General features: G+C 39.0%; 1 protein-coding gene and 1 pseudogene across 1 annotated transcript; one reads left to right on the top strand and one right to left on the bottom strand.

The window, feature by feature from the left end:
- The first annotated feature begins 3580 nt into the window (after nucleotides 1-3580).
- On the top strand, nucleotides 3581-12267 carry LOC143891840 (uncharacterized). Its single transcript, XM_077396349.1, has 2 exons — nucleotides 3581-4120; nucleotides 11726-12267. Exons 1-2 carry the CDS (start codon nucleotides 3838-3840, stop codon nucleotides 12106-12108), a joined length of 666 nt encoding a protein of 221 aa, XP_077252464.1. The 5' UTR covers nucleotides 3581-3837; the 3' UTR covers nucleotides 12109-12267.
- A 1288-nt stretch (nucleotides 12268-13555) lies between these two features.
- LOC143846259 (chaperone protein ClpB1-like) lies at nucleotides 13556-18517 on the bottom strand (annotated as a pseudogene).
- Between the last annotated feature and the right edge of the window lie 859 nt (nucleotides 18518-19376).

Raw genomic sequence — 19376 nt, 5'->3', positions numbered from 1 at the left:
AAGTGCTGTAGAGAACTCTTTGATAAGGTGATCTTAGGCCCATCATCCATCAAGTCTCATTCAAGGTTCCACCAAGAAAAGCTAAGACCTTGATTTTTGCAGTACTTTGTCTTATAAATGGGATGCCCATTCAACATGGGATGAAGACCATGTGGGTGTCTTGATTTCTCATACTTTGTCTTAGAAATGCTGGAAAAGGCGGTTGGAAATATCATTATCCTGTGGTCCTGTTTGGATTGCAAGAAAAACATTTTTTACGGATTTTTTTTCTTCTAAGGAAAACATTTTCTTTCCATGACTTTGAGGGCTATGGCTCATTTAGAGGGATATCAATATAAATTGAAGATCCCGCTAAATAAAAATGGAATAGGGTTGGTTCAAGTTATCTTCTTTTTTTCCATATGTAAAAAAGGTAGGAAATTTTGGAAATATTTTCCTTCCCTAATTTTTCAGAAATTTTTTTGCAATCCAAACAAGGTCGATGTATACCCCTCTTTATATTATACTATAATAAAGTAAATATCAAGAGTGTTTTTCTCCTAATTAGCACACTGAAATAAATTAACCATAGTTGATCATTAATTAAAGCACGCACACCATGTAATGTATACTATCAATAATTTAACAAGGTGAACACCTATTATATAGGACTCTACTGTTGAGAAAATTTGCCGGGTAAAACAATCCGATCGTGCACAAATTAAACGAAAAAAGTAAAAATAACAAACAAGACACAAGATGAACACCAAGATCTTACGTGGTTCGGCCAAGCCTATGTCCACAGGCGAGAAACACGGTCTTCTATTATGAGAAAAACAATATACAAGGATTACAATGGATTTAATCCAAAAACCAACATCCCGCAACCTTTCCCTCATTCTCAACCCAAGACTGTACACCGGGAGTAACCCTAGAGAAAACCCAAAGTTAAAGAGAAAACCCTGAGAAGAAACCTACAATAAGATTCTCTCTCGCACACGCGCGCACAGCTTGGGGCAGCCGAACACACCTCAAGCCTCTCGCTACAAGAGAAAACCCACGGTCAATTTTGTCTCCTCTTATTAGTTTTAACAAAACCAAATAAGAGCAACTTTCCTATTTCAATTCCATTGGAATTAGGAAACCCAATTACATTAGGTAACCGGTGTTAATGGAAACAAGGCAACTTTCCCAACATCTACTGCATCATATACTCGTGTTTGTTCTTGGGATTCACTGTCCTACTTGTATAAGTTCATCATAAAATGTTTGATTATGGAAAGAGACTGAGAATATGAAAAGGTGGTTGGGTCATAGAACTCTGCCTCGTTGGCAAATGCCATTGAAGAAATACATGATCGATTAAAGGGGCTTGGGATCATTTTTTAGCATGTCAGGGGATCGGTTAATAGTTAGTAGTGTTAGAAAATTGATGTGCAAATCTGTAATTTAGGATTCGAGAATATCTTATAACAAAATAACCTCACAACTTGAAGACAAAGATCAATAATACTATTTTCTGCAATAATAATCTGTAAAGAAAAAGAGAAATCGTTAGATCACTTATCGAGTTGAGGCACGAAGAATCTTCGATGTCCTTAAGGCAAATCTCGCCCCCACTATGACGAATCAACCGTGCAGATGGGCGTCTCGGCGTATGCTTCCAGGATACAACAACTCTCGCTCCAGGGGTGTGCACTCACGCAGCCCGGATGCCTAAGAACTCGCTTATGCCAAAAGCCTTGAGCAGAAAACCAAAGAGAAAACCAGAGAAGAGAAAGAGCAGAAGAAGAATCCGTCAAGAATGTCTTTCTGTTTTCTCTAAAACCGATTTTATAGAAAGGTAATCGACGCGTTAGGGTGAAACGTCGCACTCTTTTAGTGCGTGAGAGACGTTTTCCAAACGGTCACTAAACCACGATTAAGGAATCTCAAACGGTAAAAAAGAGTTAAAACAAAATAAATAAATTCTTGATCGTTAAAAGGAAAAAATAAATAATAGAAAAAGAAAAGCCTTATGTCCACGCGCGTGGCCGGCCGAGCCGCGCCGGGCGGCGCACGTGTGTGGTAAGATCAAAAGCCCGCCAGACCCAAATGGCCGATCCGTGCGCATAGGATCCCCATGACCTCTTGCTCATTCACAAGGCTAAGAGAGTGAAAGTATATATATGACCACTCTCATCCTCTCACACTTCTCATCTAGGACTAAAGTTTTCTCATAACTTTAATCTTTTTGGAGGGAAGCCAAAGTAATTTGAATGAGAAGCCCAAAAGCATACATATAATGACTAAAAACACCCCATTGTAAGTTTGAATTACCAAAATACTTTTTTCACATAAAAAGTCAACAAGTAGTTAATAGTGATGCTGATATGTTTGGTCGAGCTAGAGTTTTTTTTTTATTTTTTATGGAGTTTTACTCGGAGGCATGGGTGGTGCAAAAATCTGCCCCTATGCTCTTTATTGTGAGTTGGATAGGAATCAAGATCCTCCGGGGCTGAGAATCTATTACTATCAGATGTGGAACACACAGGAGATACTGTAGAGTCTATGGCTTTACCATAAGAATTATTTCCTAAGGGTTCGGATTGATCTTCATTGGCAGAGTTGAGCGACTGCAATTGAAGTCATTCACTTTTCTCCCACCTTAACTTTTCTAATTTTTTTTTTCTTGTATTTATCTGTCTCGGCCTTGGGAATTCCTCGTTTCTCTAATTTATTTCTTCACAATTAAAAAAAAAATTCTATCCACTGTTCAGCAGTTTTGTTCTAAGATCCACATGAACAACTAAAGATTGCAAGTCTATACTCAACTCAACTAAGCCTTTGTCCCAAACTACTTGGAGTCGAAAGATTGCTAGTCTATCCAAGGATTAAATATATCCCAGTAGATCAGATAGATTTTTCATCAACAAATGTTAGCACTTCTTTTAATTTTTGTCCCCATACATTTGTACACTCTGTTGGTAGTTAGGAACATCTAATCTATGTTTAGTTTGGGACACTAGAACCCAGGTGAACCCCACAAGTTCAATGGTTCAGATTCATCAAAGCCATAGCTAGCCCACTTATGCCAACCCAGACATCTCTCATCATATTTACAATTGAGTCCATACTCCCTTCCTCATTGCATCATTGCTCCCTCTCAATTGCACCAACTACTTGGAGAAAAAAAGAGAACACCTTAAGAACAAAGCCCTTTCCACAATTTACTACTAGGAATTTAAAAATAGTGGAATGATTCAATGTCGAGTCTCCCAAAAAAGAGCAGCAGCCCCCGCAACTTGGAACGTGGAAACCCACCCAAGCTTAGCTGTTTCACCCTTTCTGTCTACTGATATCAGCACAACAATGTTTTGATAATTGTACAAACCCACCTTGTCTTTTCTTTTTTCATTGGCTTGTGAGAGCTTTTTGCTGGGAACTCTAATAACCTTCGACAGCTCTTTAAACATTTTGTGATGATATAATTTCCCTTCCCAAAAAGCCCTCGAAATTTAATTAAACACTAAAAGACAAGGAGAGTTCGTGCAATTATCAAATCATAGTAGTGCGAATATCAGTAGCCTTTTTTTTTTGCTTTTCTCCCATTTCCCAACTCGTCGGCAATCTGGTCTACGCTTCTCCGTATCCTTTCTTCCTTTGCCTTCATTGCTTCCCATCACTCTCTAGAAATAGTCAAAACCGTGTTGTGGCCTTGTGGGTGCCACCCCTTTCACCTTCCCCACCGCTCTTTCTTAAATTCTTTCATCTGGTTGTTTAAAATCTGGTGTTGGATCTAAAAAGAGACCTTCCTTTCTTTCTGGGTTTTTTTTCTCTCTTCCCATTTTTTGATTTCTTTCTGAAGGAAAAAAAAAAATGATTCAATTGCTCTTTTCGCTCTTATTTACCGAGGGGGCTGTGGTTTTTCTTCTTCTGCTCAAAACCCCTTTGCGTAAATTGGCGATTATGGGTTTGGATCGAGTCAAACGAGGGAGAGGCCCTGTTGTGGTGAAAACGATCTCGGGTACAATTTTTATTGTGTTGGTTTCAAGCCTTTATAGTATGGTAAAGATCAAGAGACGAATTCTCGACTTAAATGCAGTCTCGCCCACGGATCAGGTTCTCATGAGCAAGCATCTTCTTGAAACAACACTCTTGGGTAATCTTTTTTTTTTTAATTTTCTCTGTTTTTGTTTTTCGGTGTTTGAGAAATTTAGAGAATTGAATTGGGTTTGCATTGATCTGTTGTTTTTGTGGATGTTGAAGCATCACTCTTGGGTAATCCTTTTTTTTTGTATTCTCTTTGTTTCAGTTTTTGGGTTTTTGAGACATTTTGAGAATTGAATTGGGTTTGCATTGATTTGTTGTTTTTTGTGGATCTTGAAGCATCACTCTTTGGTAATCTTTTTTTTTTCTTTGTTTCTGTTTTTGGGTATTTGAGACATTTTGAGAATTGAATTGGGTTTGCATTTGTTGTACAGATGTCTTGTATTCTGGCATCATATAGGACCTTGATGGATTAATGTGCGTGACCACATGCGGCACGTGTAGAGTTTTGTAACCCTAAACCGAAATAGTGAAACCCTTCTTTTTTGGACGTAGGCACACTGCTGAACCACGTAAATCTTGTCTCTTGTGATTGTGTTTCTCGCATTTTTTTTTTTTTACAGCGTTGATTTGTTGCTTTTGTCGATGAATTCGAATTGGAGGGTATTGACTCTCCGATTTCAATTACCATTTCTGTCTAGTGGATATAGTTCAATTTTTTTTGGTTATGGTAAGATCTCTGATCTGATCTTATGAGTTTATGACACTAATGAGTTTAGTTAGTGGATCAGGAGCGAATTCGATACAGTATCTGAGGATGGATGTGTTTGTTGTGTTCATAACTAATCTGAATTTTAGAGGGAGAATTTAATGAAACTCTTTTGGAAAAGTTTATTGACCTTTGGAAACTGTTTGAATTTTAATAATCGTAGGTGTGTTTTTCTTTTTTAGTTCGTATACTTTTAGAAAGTTTTTTCTCTTGTGGAGATTAATTGTGCTAAGAATTCTTACGTCTGCGTTTGAAGATTTCTCACTTAGTCTTTCGTTCTGGGAGAACTTGTAGCCAAGAGGGGATCTCTCTTTCTCTCTATTGGGGATTGTTAATATTTCCCTTGTATATGTGTTCCATTCAACCAAAAGTTTGATTCTAATAACTAAAGACCTCTTTGGATGCCACCAAAATTGATCCTTATTTGCAAATAAGACTAATTTTATTTAATATTTATTAGCAAATATGACCAAGGTTTTAAATTGGGTTTCGGTGGAAATTTTGAGGAAAACTTGTAAAATTACAGAAATGTATGGAAGCATATGCAAGTGATGAAAGTTTTTAATCTTTAAAAAAAGCGTATGCAAATGATGAAATTTTAAGATGAAACATTGGGAAATGCTAGGATAACCACAAATACATACTTAGAAACAATCACATAATCAAGAAAGCCATCCATACTGATTCAATCACATCGAACACCTAGTGACATGCATTGTCACACATATCTGGAACAATATGCAACAAAGAAGTACAATGTAATATAGTATGAGAAACTACTATGACTAGTCTCCCCTCTATGGACCCCAACTCTGTCAATGCCCCATAGAGTTAGGAGGTATTATTGGTCCCATGCTGATATGACATCCCTTACATAAGATATGGTTACTTTGGTGTGCAGTTCAATGATGGTGCCTGCCAAATATCAATCTCTATATTAATTAAATGAAATAAAATGCAAATAATAACATCTTTCTATTTTTTTTATCGTTCCAACCATTTCGGTCAAATTTCGGGAATTTCGGTTTGATTTTGAGAATTTCGGTCGCATTTCAGGAATTTCGGTCAAAATTTCGGGGAAATAATGGCGTAAAAGGAAATCATGTAGATTCCGTTTCTGTGTGGATGGAAATGGAAACATTTCGGTCATTTCGGGGAAAATTTGGAGAAATTTAAAACCATGAATCTGACAATAAGGTCTCTTTGGAAGCCATTAACTGTATCAGTTTTGAAATTATTATAGCCATTATCTGCAAATATTCATATTTAAGTTCATAACAATTGCACATAAGATTATATGCGAATAATTTTTAGAGGTATCCAAAGAGGCCCTAAGTCTCTTGTGTCCTTTCTTTTGGAATAAGTTGAGGGAATCCCTTAATAGACCAACCGAATTTATATAGATGACTGCTTAGAATGCAACTGTTTTGCTTGTCTTGTGAGGTCCATTTAATCTGAAGTTGGGTAGCTCTCTTTGGAAGAGTGAAGGAGTTCTAGTCATTTCTAGCAAGAAGAATATAGCAAATTAAGTATGCACTGTTCTGAAAAGACAAATGCAGTGCAATCATAATTTATAACAGGGTGAAAAGTTGTGATACCATCTGAACTATCACTATATACTTCTTATAAAAAAAATAAAAATAAATAAATAATCAGTATATACTTTTTTTATAACATTCTTTGCATTAGTTAAGGTTTCATTTCTGCAATCAGAATTTATAACAGGACCCAAAGTTGTGATATCATCTGAACTATCACTATATACTATTTTTATAACATGCTTGGCATTTGTTAAGGTATCATATCTGTGGATAAAGAAGATAGCATTCTCTATACAAAGTGAGAGTTAGATTATAATATAAGTATATGACCTGAAAAGTACAGCATGAGATGTAACATGGAAGTGGGTCGCTCATTTAATTTTCACTTCAGAAGTGCACATCGTTCATCAATTTTACATAAATCAATATAAAAATCTAAAGCGAACAGCTAATCACTTGAAGTTTTGGAAACTCGAAACTTGACTCAAAACTTGATAATTTGCAACAAATGCAACAAATCAATCGGGGATGCCTTGGTTAGATTCATCAAGATGGGCTTGGCATTGATTGGGTGTAATAGTTTTGATTGGCAAGAATTTTTGTTGATGTATTTGATGAAGAGGCACTTCAAACCTCAACAGTCATATAACTTCATGGGGGTGTTCTGATGTTCCATACCATTTTTCATCTTATAATCAGGCCTCGATGGCAGGGAAAATTGGTGATGTACCTGGAAGATTTGAAGGAGTCACATTAAAGAGCAGTACCTCTCTCTTAATGTTAAACTTTTAAAAGGAGCCTGACAACATAGACGTCTCTCATCAGGGTGCTATGTTTACTTGGTCAAGTAATAGGTTTTCCTTGACTGGTCATTCCTTATCATCCAGCCGTGCTAGACTAGAAGTATTTTCCATTGTTATTCTAATACGTGACATTTAGATTGATCTCGTATTGTGTGTCAGGATTTGGGGACTTGATTTGCCCCATTTCAACTTTGGAGTAATGAGCTTTATGCACCAAAAACTCAAATACATGCTAATTGAATGGTGGGGAACGACTAGGTTTAGGGGGCCCTAGTCTTTCATTTTTTTCTCCAAGTTGAGGGTGCAAGGGGTTTCTGAAGAAGATCTGGAACAAAGATCTTGGGTTTCTAAACCGACTAAAAGAGTTGATAGATTAGAATATTGCAGACCTTGATGCTTTGGAAGAGCATGATCATTTTCACTTGAAAATTTCTTGACCCCATTCAGCCCTATTGTGATGGCAGAAATACTGACTACTAGTAGAAGACAGTTCTACATCCTTCCGCAGAATGGAAACTACTCACAAGGAATATGTTGTCAATGATGCCAATGGGAGAGGTTGAAGTAGAGTCTGAAATGAATTGAAAGAGGGGATTGTTGAAATTATCCTTTGCTGTCACCCTTTGGCTTATATGGAAGGAAAGAAACATGAGAGTTTCCAATGGGGTATTAGAAGTAGTAGGGAATATTTAGAGTCAAACATTTTCAGCAGTGCTCTGGTGGGTTTCTAACCTTTCCTCATTTCGTGGCATTTCAATGTCTTCCTTCTATAGGTCTTAGGGGGCAGATCAGGCAGAGCTACGCGCATATTGAGGGCCCTCGGCCTTGATGGGACTTCCCTCGGGAAGCTGAAGCTGAACTTCAATGGATCATGTATTGACAACCCTGGTCTGATTAGTATCAGGGGAGTTCTGAGTCATGATGCTAGCACAGTTCTTTGGGTTTTTCGGAACCTATTGGTGAGAGTCTCTAACGAGATAGAAGTTCAGGCTATTCTTCACGGGATCAGGCTGATGGATCATTCTCAGATAGGCCAGATTATTATTGAGAGAAATTCCCTCTATGTTGTTAGATGGGTGAGAGGTAGGAATTCGTTCCTATGGAGGTTTGCAATTGTGATAGAGGAGATTCGTGATCAATTATAGGGACATTATGCAGAAGTCCAACATATCTAGTGATCGGCTAACTTAGAGGCGGATGCTCTCGCTCATTCGGGTGTCAACAAAGAGGCACTTTTGACTTTTGATTAGTTACCTCCTTGAGGATGCTGCGTGGGTTGTATTATTTTGCTTTGTACCTACTATAATATAGCTTTGTTGTATGTATTTTCTTTGACCACCTCGGTCATTGGGCTTTTGCCCCCCATTTAATAAAAATTTCACCATTCAAATAAATGAGGGGATTGTGAGCATTTCAAGACTTTTCTCCTTGAAATGGTGAGAGATAATGGCTTCTATTCTAGTCTCTTCCACAGGAGGTAAGCAAGACACTTAAAGCCCCTTCCAAAGGAGAGAGGAAAACAACTACATTAGTTTCAAAAGACCTTAGGTTGCTGTTTTTTTTTTTTTTGAAAGACTTTGGAATTTATTTCCTAGATATTGTGGAAGTAATGAATTAACTTTTTGTGCTTTTAAATGGTCCCCATAAGCTTTCAGTTAATGTTGAATAGCAGCCCTGTAAGTCAGAATATGAATCCGATTCAAGACTTCTTTAAACTTGTAAGCCATTTGATAGGGTTTATAAAATTATCACAGAAGATCTTGGAGGCTAGTATTAGAGTTTCTGGCATGAGAAATGCAATCTTGGTTTGTGATAAATTACCAATCTTTGATTTATTAATGCTTATGCCTTGACTTTGCCGCCGATTGAGGTTTAAAGAGTATTTTGCTCAAGGCAGATGTGATATGATAGAGTTGAGTGGCCTTTTCTTAATTGGATCCTGTCTGAGATAGTTTTTAGTTAAAAGTGGAGAAAGGTGATTAGTTGGTGCACCTCTCCAATGAGATTGTTTTTAGTTAAAAGTGGAGAAAGGTGATTAGTTGGTGCACCTCTACAATGAGACTGTCAATGAAGCTGAAAGAGTCTAGGGGCGTCTTTAATAGTTCCAAGGGATAAACATCATGACCTATGCGTGCTTGTCATGACCACTGTTAGGACGGATCAATTAGATTTTTATTAGTTGAGCTGATTTGTGATCACTCATTGCAGGCTATAACATTAGTTCCTATCTACGTTCCATCGATACAGGTAAGAGTGATGAGATCTGACACACGTATTATTGCCGAATCCAGCAAACCTTGAAAAGAAGGGTCCTTGAATTTGGATTTATATTTTAATCATTTTAGAAATATAATTCTTTTATACAACAAAAAGGTTATAACCGGCTATCCAATGGGATTTTAATAGGTAACATAAAATTCACATAAGAAGCTTACTATTTCGATGGAGGGTACTGAAAAGCTACAATAGTTGTGTTAGTGAAAGACAAAACAATTGACATGGAAGTGTAAGAAATCTATAAGTTTCTCAGAGGTGTACATGATAAATAATAATCTATAAGTGTTTCAATAATCTACTATGATCATCTTGCGACTCTAGAGAAGGTACACCATGAGAACCTTATTGAGGCACACCATCCAAGCGAAGGCACAAACTCTAGGAGGGGTGTGATTGTGTTAATTGGAAATTTCCTTTTAATGCCATTCAGTTACACAACAGGTTGCTATAACCTGCCTTGGAGTGTAGGATTCGATATCTACAGGGAAGCCTAGGTGGTGTCTTATAATTTCATAAACAGTTTCATTGAGTTTTTGGACCTTTGTACGCTGGCTGGATAAGGTTTTTGCACTTATTTGCTTGTCCTATTCCGCTTCTAATACAATGTCTCTTTATTAATCAATAAATGGTTTGGCCAGCTCCATGATTGTTGAATCCTGTGAAAAGCTATTTCACGATCAAATTCACCAGTCCTTTTTTTTTTTGGTGAAAAGTAATGATTCCATTCCATAAATAAAGTCTTACAAAAGAATGGGGACAAGATGTCCCCAATGAAGAAAACAGATTTTTGGTAAGATCCAAAAACATCGCAGGGATTAATAGCCAGTATCAAGACACCCCCAAGATGGGTTCGTCGCAAATAACATGTGTGGATGCCTGATGGGCACCCTCTTTCGCCAGCCCGTCCGCAGATGGGTTAGCGGATCTTCTCATATGAGTCAATCTTGGGTGGATGATGCGGACCAGATCCCTGATCTCGTCTGATATGGAAGACAGCCGCCAGGGACCCATGCAACGGTTCGAACAGTCGATGACGTTAGTCGAGTCACCTTCAACAATGAGTGGGCCAGGTTTTTTTTTTTTTTTTTTTTTCATACCACTTTAGTCTGAATAGTAGCGCCCTCCCCTCTGCCTTATTTGCATAATGGAGACCAGTGGGACCCGAGGAAGACATGATTGTAATACCATCCGCCCCGGGATAAGCCTGCCAATCTCTGCCAAAATGGGGTTGCCCAGTGAGCTACCATTGAATTTGAACCTGAATCATCCTTCCGGAGGTGGCGCCCACCTCGGGGAAGGTACTGCACGACCTTTCTTCTCCGAAATAACGGAGCCCCAATTCCGCAATATGTCGCTGACAGAATATGGAATACCCACCTTCAATTTAAGACCACGCAATTATAGCAAGTTTGATATCCAAGGCAACATGATTCCAGCTCCTGTCGTTCTCCAAAAATATGCGATTGTTCCGCTCGTTCCAAATATGCCAAATGATGGCGTATGAGATTGACAACTACATAGTTTTTCCAAAGCATCCGTGAAACCCTCCACTCCTGTGTGTGGGAATCTTGGAAATGCTATTTAGTAGGACCGTAGTCATACCAAAAAACCTCAAAATGCTCATCCACACAGGAGTTTCCTCCTCCCTGCGACAGAGTACGCACCAACTTGCGAGCTTAACTTTTCGTCTCTTTAATTGATCTCAGGTATTGATGCAGCGATGTGAGACAGTCCATGCAAAAGCCATGATGCGTGGTGGAATAAAAGATTGATCAAATTCACCAGTCTTGATTTAACATTTCTGAAATTTCCGTTGTTATTGCTTTCAATAAAACCAAGTTCTCTCAAATGATGTAAAAGTAATGTTTCGTTATAAATAGTGCATGTTTCTGCCATTAAAAATAAAATAAAATAGTGCATGTTTCTCTTTCTGAAATTCAGTTGGCCTTTTTCGATTTCAAGGCATATTGGATGCTTTAACTTCTCTCAAAATTAGGGCTACTTCATAATTAAAAGGACGATGTGGTAGAACCACTAAACGACAGTCAAGGCCGTTGATCTCTGACTAATCCTGCTTCTTCCATGGGCGCTAAACTCTGGGTTTGAGATGTGGGCCTGATTTCTCAAGCTGAACTGTCGTATTGGAGCTACTTGTGTATTGGTTTTTCATGGTTGCAGCCTTACTTTCCCTGATTTTTGCAAGCTGAAAATTTATGAATTTCCTGTCCATATTGTGGTTTTCATCTGGGTTTCACTGTTGATTGATGACTGCCCTTTTTGGTCTCAATCTATGTGAATCTAAAGTAGAAATTCTGTTAATTTTGCAGGTTTCTTGCTGTTTCTTGCACTAGTAATCGACCGATTGCACCATTATATCAGGGAGCTGCGCGGGGTGCGAAAGAGCATGGAGGCTGCAAAGAAACAAAACAGAGGATTTGAGGATGGAAAAAGTGGGGGTTCAGAGGAGAGAAAAGCATTGGATGAAGAAGTTGCTGCTCTGAGGGCAAAGGTTAAGCAGCTGGAATCGGAATCAGAGATGAGGGAGAGAGATGCCAAAGCTGCCGAGGCTAATGCCATAGCTCTAAGGAAACAATCAGAAGGATTCCTTCTCGAATATGATCGCTTGCTAGAGGACAACCAAAACCTTCGGAATCAGTTGCAGTCAGTTGACCGTAGATTGTCACATTCTGATAGCAAGAAAATCTCGTAAGACCACTTCACATGGCGTTTCTTTGTACTGGTACTGTGGTATATCCTTTTTTTTTTTTTTTTGCCTAAAAAATCTGTTCTCTGAGACATTGAGTTACAGTTTTTGTTCATGGTTTATGACTAATATGCTTGCTTGGGTCCCTTGATGGGGTATTTGCTATCTGTTCTGTAGATGTGAGGAAGTGAAACCATATAAATGATTTTAGTGTTTCTACGTAAAAGCCAGCTACTGTTTTATTCGTCAATTAAAACACAGTAAACTGCATAATGCTTCTCATGTTTGAATAACTTATGTGGGTGTCTGTATCAAATAACATTCGACAAACATTGGATTAGGGGTGGAAATAGCTATCGATATTAAAAAGATAGATGTCACCTATCCTGTCAATGAATAGTAAATTTGGTCTTGTTTCTTGCAACCCAAATCTCCCAACAGACCACAGAAAATCACCAAAGCAAAGTTCTTAGCAAGCATAGCAAATAGCAGACTTCCACCCCATCAAGGCTTCTTTAAAAAGCATCCTAGGCTGAGTTCAAATATATTCCCTGTGCTTGTCCAATTTGCTTCGATCGTCGATCGAGCTCTCCTGTTAATTTATCATCCATTACCTTGACTGTTTTGAATTTGAGCACGCTTGAATTCGTGCTGTTCTTACCAGTCTCCCATTCTTTCATGTAGAACACTATGTTGTTCTCCTTCATCCTTCCGGTCTTTGCTCCCAAGCTGCCCACCATGGTTACTAGGACAACCACGACAACGAATTTTACTGTATTGCTTAGGGCCATTTTTTAATTTATAGAACAAATCTACCACCTTTGTTTGTTAATTGTTATGCTTAAGTTCATGGTAGAAAAGACCCTTTTATAATGGAAGGGTGGCTGAAATGTGTCCAACTTTATCCTTCTAGTACAACAAAGGGGTAAGATTACGATCTTCCACTATGATAAAGTGGAAATAGCGTGTTACAAGACATGTCAACACCATCAAAGAAAAAAAGTCTCCCATCCACATCTTCCACTAAGATCTCTCCTCTCTTTCCTACCCATACTAGGAAAGAAGAGAAGTCTCCCATCCAAATATGGAAACAAGATGTATCTCAACACCATCAAAGCAGCACTTGTCGAATCTTCCCCATTATAGAAAGAAAGCAACGACTAAGGACCCTAACAAATGGAACACGTTTCTTCCCTTGAAGAACCGTTCAATTAAAAGAAAAACACATTGGCATTTATAAGCAGTTGGTAACAAAACAAGGATCATGTTACCATTAAAAAAAAAAGGATCATATTAACACTACTGAGACTTCATTATCGTATAAAAAAGGGAAGTTCTATAAACAAAACCACAGCTATCAACAGACACTAGAAGACCATGAACATGAAAACAAACACCCTCCAAAGTAGTGTTTCTCATTCATCACAACACCCCCAGCAGTTAATCCTCCGATCTAGTCCATTTCATCCTCATCGTCATCAGCTTCTACCTTCATCTTCACTACCTGAGCAGCATCACTCCTACTCCCTTGCCCATTCGGAATCTCTATCAAGATGTCTGACTTCTGTCCGGTGGCGGCGTTCACCAGCCCTCCATTCTTCTCCACCTTAAATGTCAGCTCCTTCCCTCCTGGTGCAGCATCAATGTAAACAGTTGAGTTCTCGTCAATCTCTCCTCTTATGAGCATTCTTGACTGTTGTGTTACCACCTTCTTCTCTAGCCACCGCCTTATTGGCCTAGCTCCATATATATGCAACAATAGAAGTATGTAAGTCTCAATCCATCACATAAACACATAAACCCACAAGTATCAGGAACAACCACCAAATGTCCTCCCATGGAGGGGAGAAATGCTTACTGGGTCATAAGCTTCTGCCAAGACAATGTCCAAAGCAGCGTCTGATACAGCTAAAGCAACCCCACGCTCCGCCAGTCTTTTGGCAACTTCATTTGGAGTCTTGCAATTTTACGGAGTTGTTCATGGGATAGAGGCTCGAAGATCACAATCTCATCGAGACGATTGAGTAACTCAGGCTTGAAATGCCTCTTCACCTGCAGCCACCAAAAGATAAGAGTTTTAAGGAAAACTAGTACCAAAAACAGCCCTTAAAAACCATGAATTGGAGCTGCTGCTACTAATCTACAATTTTTACCTCTTGCATGACTCTTTCTTTGGCTTTCTGCATAGAAGTTTATCCAGAGAGTCCAGCAATAAGGTACTCTGCTCCTAGATTGATGTCATGATGATCACAGTGTTGGAAAAATCAATAGTCTTCCCAAGGCCATCAGTTAATCGACCATCATCGAGAACTTGCAGCAGGGTGTTCAGAACAGCAACATGCGCCTTCTCGACTTCATCAAACAGGACAACACTGTATGGCCGCCTCCTCACTGCCTTTGTAAGCTGCCCACCTTCTTCGTGCCCGACATATCTGAAAACAAACAAGGAATTCACAAAGGGGTCATTCAAATTTCAGTTAATTGAAGACATATATACTTATCCTCTATTCAAAAAAACATATATACTTACCCTGGAGGGGCACCAATGAGCCACGCCACTGAATGTCGCTCCATGTATTCTGACATATCGATTCGTATCAGCATCTTCTCATCATCAAACAATTGCTCAGCAAGAGCTTTTGCAAGCTCTGTTTTACCAACCCCAGTTGGCCGCAAGAACAGGAATGATCCGATTGGCTGTTGTGGCCGACCTAGTACCGCTCTAGACCTTAATACAGCTTCTGCAACTGCTTCAACTGCTTGATCTTGTCCCACCACTCTTTGTTGCAATCTCTCTGTGAGACCAATCAGCCTATCCTTCTCATTTTGGCCAAGTCTGGTCACTGGAATACCTGTCCAGCGGCTCACAACTTATAAAAAAACACCAAATAGCAGCAAAACATGCCATCAGAACCCATTAAAAGCTATTGCGATTCCACTGAGTTGTAGTTCAAATCACCCATGAAATAAGAAAAGCATACCTCTGCAATGTGCTCCGGTCCAACAGTTTCTATCAGCATTAAGTTTCCTACTGCACTTTCTTCAAGTTTTGCTATTGCAGCTTCGATCTCTTTCAGCGCCCCATACTTAATATCAGCAACACGGGCCAAATCCATTCTCCTCTCAGCCTCTTGTAAACTGATCAGCAGCTCTTCACGTTTTTTTTTTTTCAGCCTTCGAATCTCATCAATCCTTTCCTTCTCTTTCTTGTACTTCATCATTAGTGGCTTCAATTTATCCCTTAATTCATCCAATTCTTTTTTAACCTGAAATGAAAAATCCACATTAGAATAAGACAAAGAAATTTTAGTACTGAGCTTCTATCCATTCAATTCAATCTCGAGGAAACTCACTTCCAACAGCCGAGCTTTGCTGGCTTTGTCTCTGTCTTTCTCTTTCTCAAGTGCATGTAATTCTACTTCTATCTGAATTCTCCTCCCTTCGAGTTTATCAATCTCTTCTGGCTGGCTGTCAAGCTGAACTCTCACATTAGCACAGGCTTCATCAACCAGATCAATTGCTTTGTGAGGAAGGTAACGCTCTTCACATTTGGAAAAAGAATCCATCAGTAATTGAATATATTGCGTTAGATGTCTTGTTTGCTACATAGGTAGGAAGAGGAGACTTCTCTTTTATTTAGGTTTCCCCATATGACTAGAGTGGAGAGAGAGGGTAAGATTTCCTATTTAGTGTAGGACTAGGTCTAGGCTAGGTGTCCTAGGTGTTTCTTAGTTTGACTAGGAGAGAGATACCTAAGTTTATATAAGGTATTTGAATACCTTATTAATGGTGCAAAACCACAGGACTTTGTGTGCGGATGGTAAAATAAAAAGGAGAGTTCTCTTCTCAGAAATTTCTCGTGGGATAAGAATTTGGGGTTTTCTCTTGGTAGTGTACAGTCTTGGTTAGACGAGTGGAAAAGGGTTACAATTTATGGGTGTCTGGTGTAATCCTGTTGTAATCCTTGTATTATTTCTTTCCTACGGGTGTAGGCATCGTGGCCTAAGCACGTATATCTTATGCTTGTGTGAGTCTTTACCTATTATATTTTCTGTTTCTGCGCGTGCTATCAGATTGGTTTTGCTTGTGATTTCTCAACAGAATTAAAAAAAAAACACAGACTGCAGTTCCACACCCAACAACACTAACAACAATGAAAGTAATGAAAGTAGAAAAAACTCTTCTCAACACTGAAAAATCCTCTACATACGAGTAATATATCGACTGGATAACTGAGCAGCAACAACAAGAGCTCGATCTAGAATTCGAACACCATGGTGCGTTTCAAATCTCTCTTAAGCCCACGAAGAATGCTTATTGTATCCTCTACACTCGGCTCAGCCACGTAAACCTGCTGAAACCGCCGCTCAAATGCTGCATCCTTCTCCACATACTTCCTGCACTCTACAAGGGTGGTTGCGCCAATGCAACGGAGCTGCCCCCTAGCCAACATTGGCTTGAATAAATTCGCCGCATCCATCGAACCTTCAGGCCTAAATGTTCATAGATTACAGACACATCAACACCATATAACATGACAAAAACTCAAAATGGGCCTTTCAAGGGGCATTGGATTTGTTTGAGTGAGCGCATTTTAAGATAAACTAAAAATAAATACTTAAAAAATAATAATAATAACAAAACAATGGGGACATTACAGACATATCAACATATAAAATGGAAAAAAACATATGATTTGGCCGACACTTCGAATTTATTGCCGACTCACGTGTCCTGCCGTGTCTGACACGACATGCTTGTCTACACTTATCGACACTTCTTTGGACACTTCTACTTGTATTGCTGCAAGTGTTAGACTTAATGCGGGTGTGTGGACATATTTTTGTACTGTGTCAAGTGTGACATTCTGTTTTTTTATTGATTATTGTGTTTACCTCATTTAGACAACTCGTATCCGTGTCGAAACTGGACACACGAATCCATATCCACAAATCATGATTACATATACTTTCTATTTTAGCCGTGTCCCCGTTTCTAAAGTTTGGGTGTTTGCTGTGTCCAACACTCCGTGTACATGTCGACACACGACACTCGTGTCCGTGTCCACAAATCATAGAAAAAAACACAGAGATGACATGGGCCTCTCAAGAGGCATTGGATTTGCTTTGGGAGCCCATTTTAAGATAAACTAATATAGATCATTTAACAAAACACATAGAGAATAACCAAACAATGGGATTTTGAAATTCACTTACCAGCTCCAAGGACAAGATGGATTTCGTCAATGAAAAGTATAACCGTTCCATTAGCTTCTTGAACTTCTTTCAACACAGCCTTAACTCTCTCTTCGAATTCTCCCCTGTATTTCGCCCCGGCAATCAGAGCACCCATATCCAATGCTACAACCCTCACATCAAGCAAATTGCTAGGCACATCACCCCTCGCAATTCTTTGCGCAAGACCCTCAACCACCGCAGTCTTCCCAACGCCGGGCTCTCCAATAAGAACTGGATTGTTCTTCGTTCTCCTCGAAAGAATTCTTATCACCACTCTTCTAATTTCCTCATCTCTACCAATAACTGGATCAAGCTTTCCCGCCATCTCAACAAGATCAACACCGTACGTCTTAAGTGCTTGAAAATTCGTATCCCCAGATGCACTCTCCACCTTCTTCCCTTTCTTTTTCCCGCAATTTCTCCACCTCGGATTTCACTCTAGCAGTACTCACACCAGCTTCTTTGAGGAGGTTGCCAATATGAGAATCCTCAAGCAGGCCGAGAATCAACAGATCGGCGGCCAAATGGGTGTCACCGCGGGATTTCTGGGAAGACTGTGCACGCCTTATAGCCTTAATCAGAGAAGAACTCGCGGGGACCTCACGGGAGCAGGGTGTTGAGATGGGATTTTTTTCAGGGCTTGGTTCACGACTCTCTCGAAGGATTTTGCGGCTTCCTCTCCACCGGCATTAGCAATGGCCTGCCTTAAAATTCCATTTGGGTCTGATACTAATGCGATGACTACGTGAACTGGGGTTAAATTTTTTTTTTTGAAAATTAACAAAATTTTATTTGATCAGAAATGGGGACAAGATGTCCCAGTACAGAGTCCAATTCAGTAATAAGGCACAAATAGCCTACATCTGATTCAACGAATTACAATAATTTACATTTGTTTCCATAGCATATACCCCCCTCTTTAGCCAGTGCATCCGCTAAAGAGTTGGCCGTTCTCCTCCGGTGAACAAGTTGAGGATGGATCCGACGAACCAGATCCCAAATCTCATCAATAATATAGTTCAACCTCTACGGCCCGCCTCCTTGGTTCCTAGCCCAACCAATAACATTTGATGAGTCCCCTGAACTGAGGTTAATTGGACATTGCCGGAATCCGTCGCCAGTTCATGAGCTCCGGCAAGAGCTTCATTTGTCTTGTGGGTGAATTTATCCGGATTCATTTTTATTTTTATTCCTACAGAAGAACAAAAACAAATTAAAATAAGATGTTTTATATATGTTGAAATATAGATGCTTAAATAACACCAACTCTAATAGCTTAAGCTTTTGAAGTAATTGGTTGTCTCACATGATATCACAGGTCATGGATTCAAAACCCAACAACTTTTTAATATTAAAATCCAAAATTAGGGGGATTGTTGAATTATAAATGATTAAATAACACCAACTCTAACAACTTAAGCTTTTGCAGTGATTGGTTGTGTCACAATATCAACCAAGTTGACTGTTAAAATCAGTACTCGAAAGAAAAGAAACAGAGGGCAAGAAAATACAAACCTCTATGGCTCTGTCTTGTCTCTAGATAAAAAGGCTTTTGATTCACTTGCTACTGAAAACTTAAGAAGAGAATCACGGTAAAAGGAAGGAAGATCTCATGGGTTTTTCTCTCTCTTAAAAATGAAGAGAGAGAGAGAGAGAGAGAGAGAGAGAGAGAGAGAGGAGAGAATCGATTTTGACTCCAAATCAAATTATTGGACTCAAGATTAAACTCAATTTTGAGTCAAGTCAGAATCATTTTTGGATTCAAATTAATTCTTAAAATTCAGAATTAAACTTAATTCGGACACCAATAATCAGTTCTGGGCTCAAAATCCAAAACGATCAAGGCGTAAGAAACGAGCCCTATTCATTTTGGATTTTGAGAATTGATTTTCAGTTGAAGCTAATTATTGGACTCAAAATTAGACTTAATTTTGACTCCAACAATCAGTTCTGGACTCAAAATTCATTGTTTTGGATTTTGAGGAACGATTGTGAGTCCAGAACTGATTATTGGACTCAAATTTACATTTGATTTTT

Source organism: Tasmannia lanceolata, unplaced genomic scaffold (assembly GCF_043159265.1).
Source record: "Tasmannia lanceolata isolate RefF3 unplaced genomic scaffold, GAP_Taslan_0.1 ptg000015l, whole genome shotgun sequence".
Taxonomy (NCBI): Eukaryota; Viridiplantae; Streptophyta; class Magnoliopsida; order Canellales; family Winteraceae; genus Tasmannia; species Tasmannia lanceolata.
This window is presented reverse-complemented; position numbering and strand designations above follow the sequence as displayed.

Coding starts and splice junctions, on each gene's coding strand:
- LOC143891840 (XM_077396349.1), top strand. CDS start 3,838: ATGATTCAATTGCTCTTTTCGCTCTTATTTACCGAGGGGGCTGTGGTT. Junction 4,121..11,725: donor TCTTGAAACAACACTCTTGG/GTAATCTTTTTT, acceptor TTAATTTTGCAG/GTTTCTTGCTGTTTCTTGCA.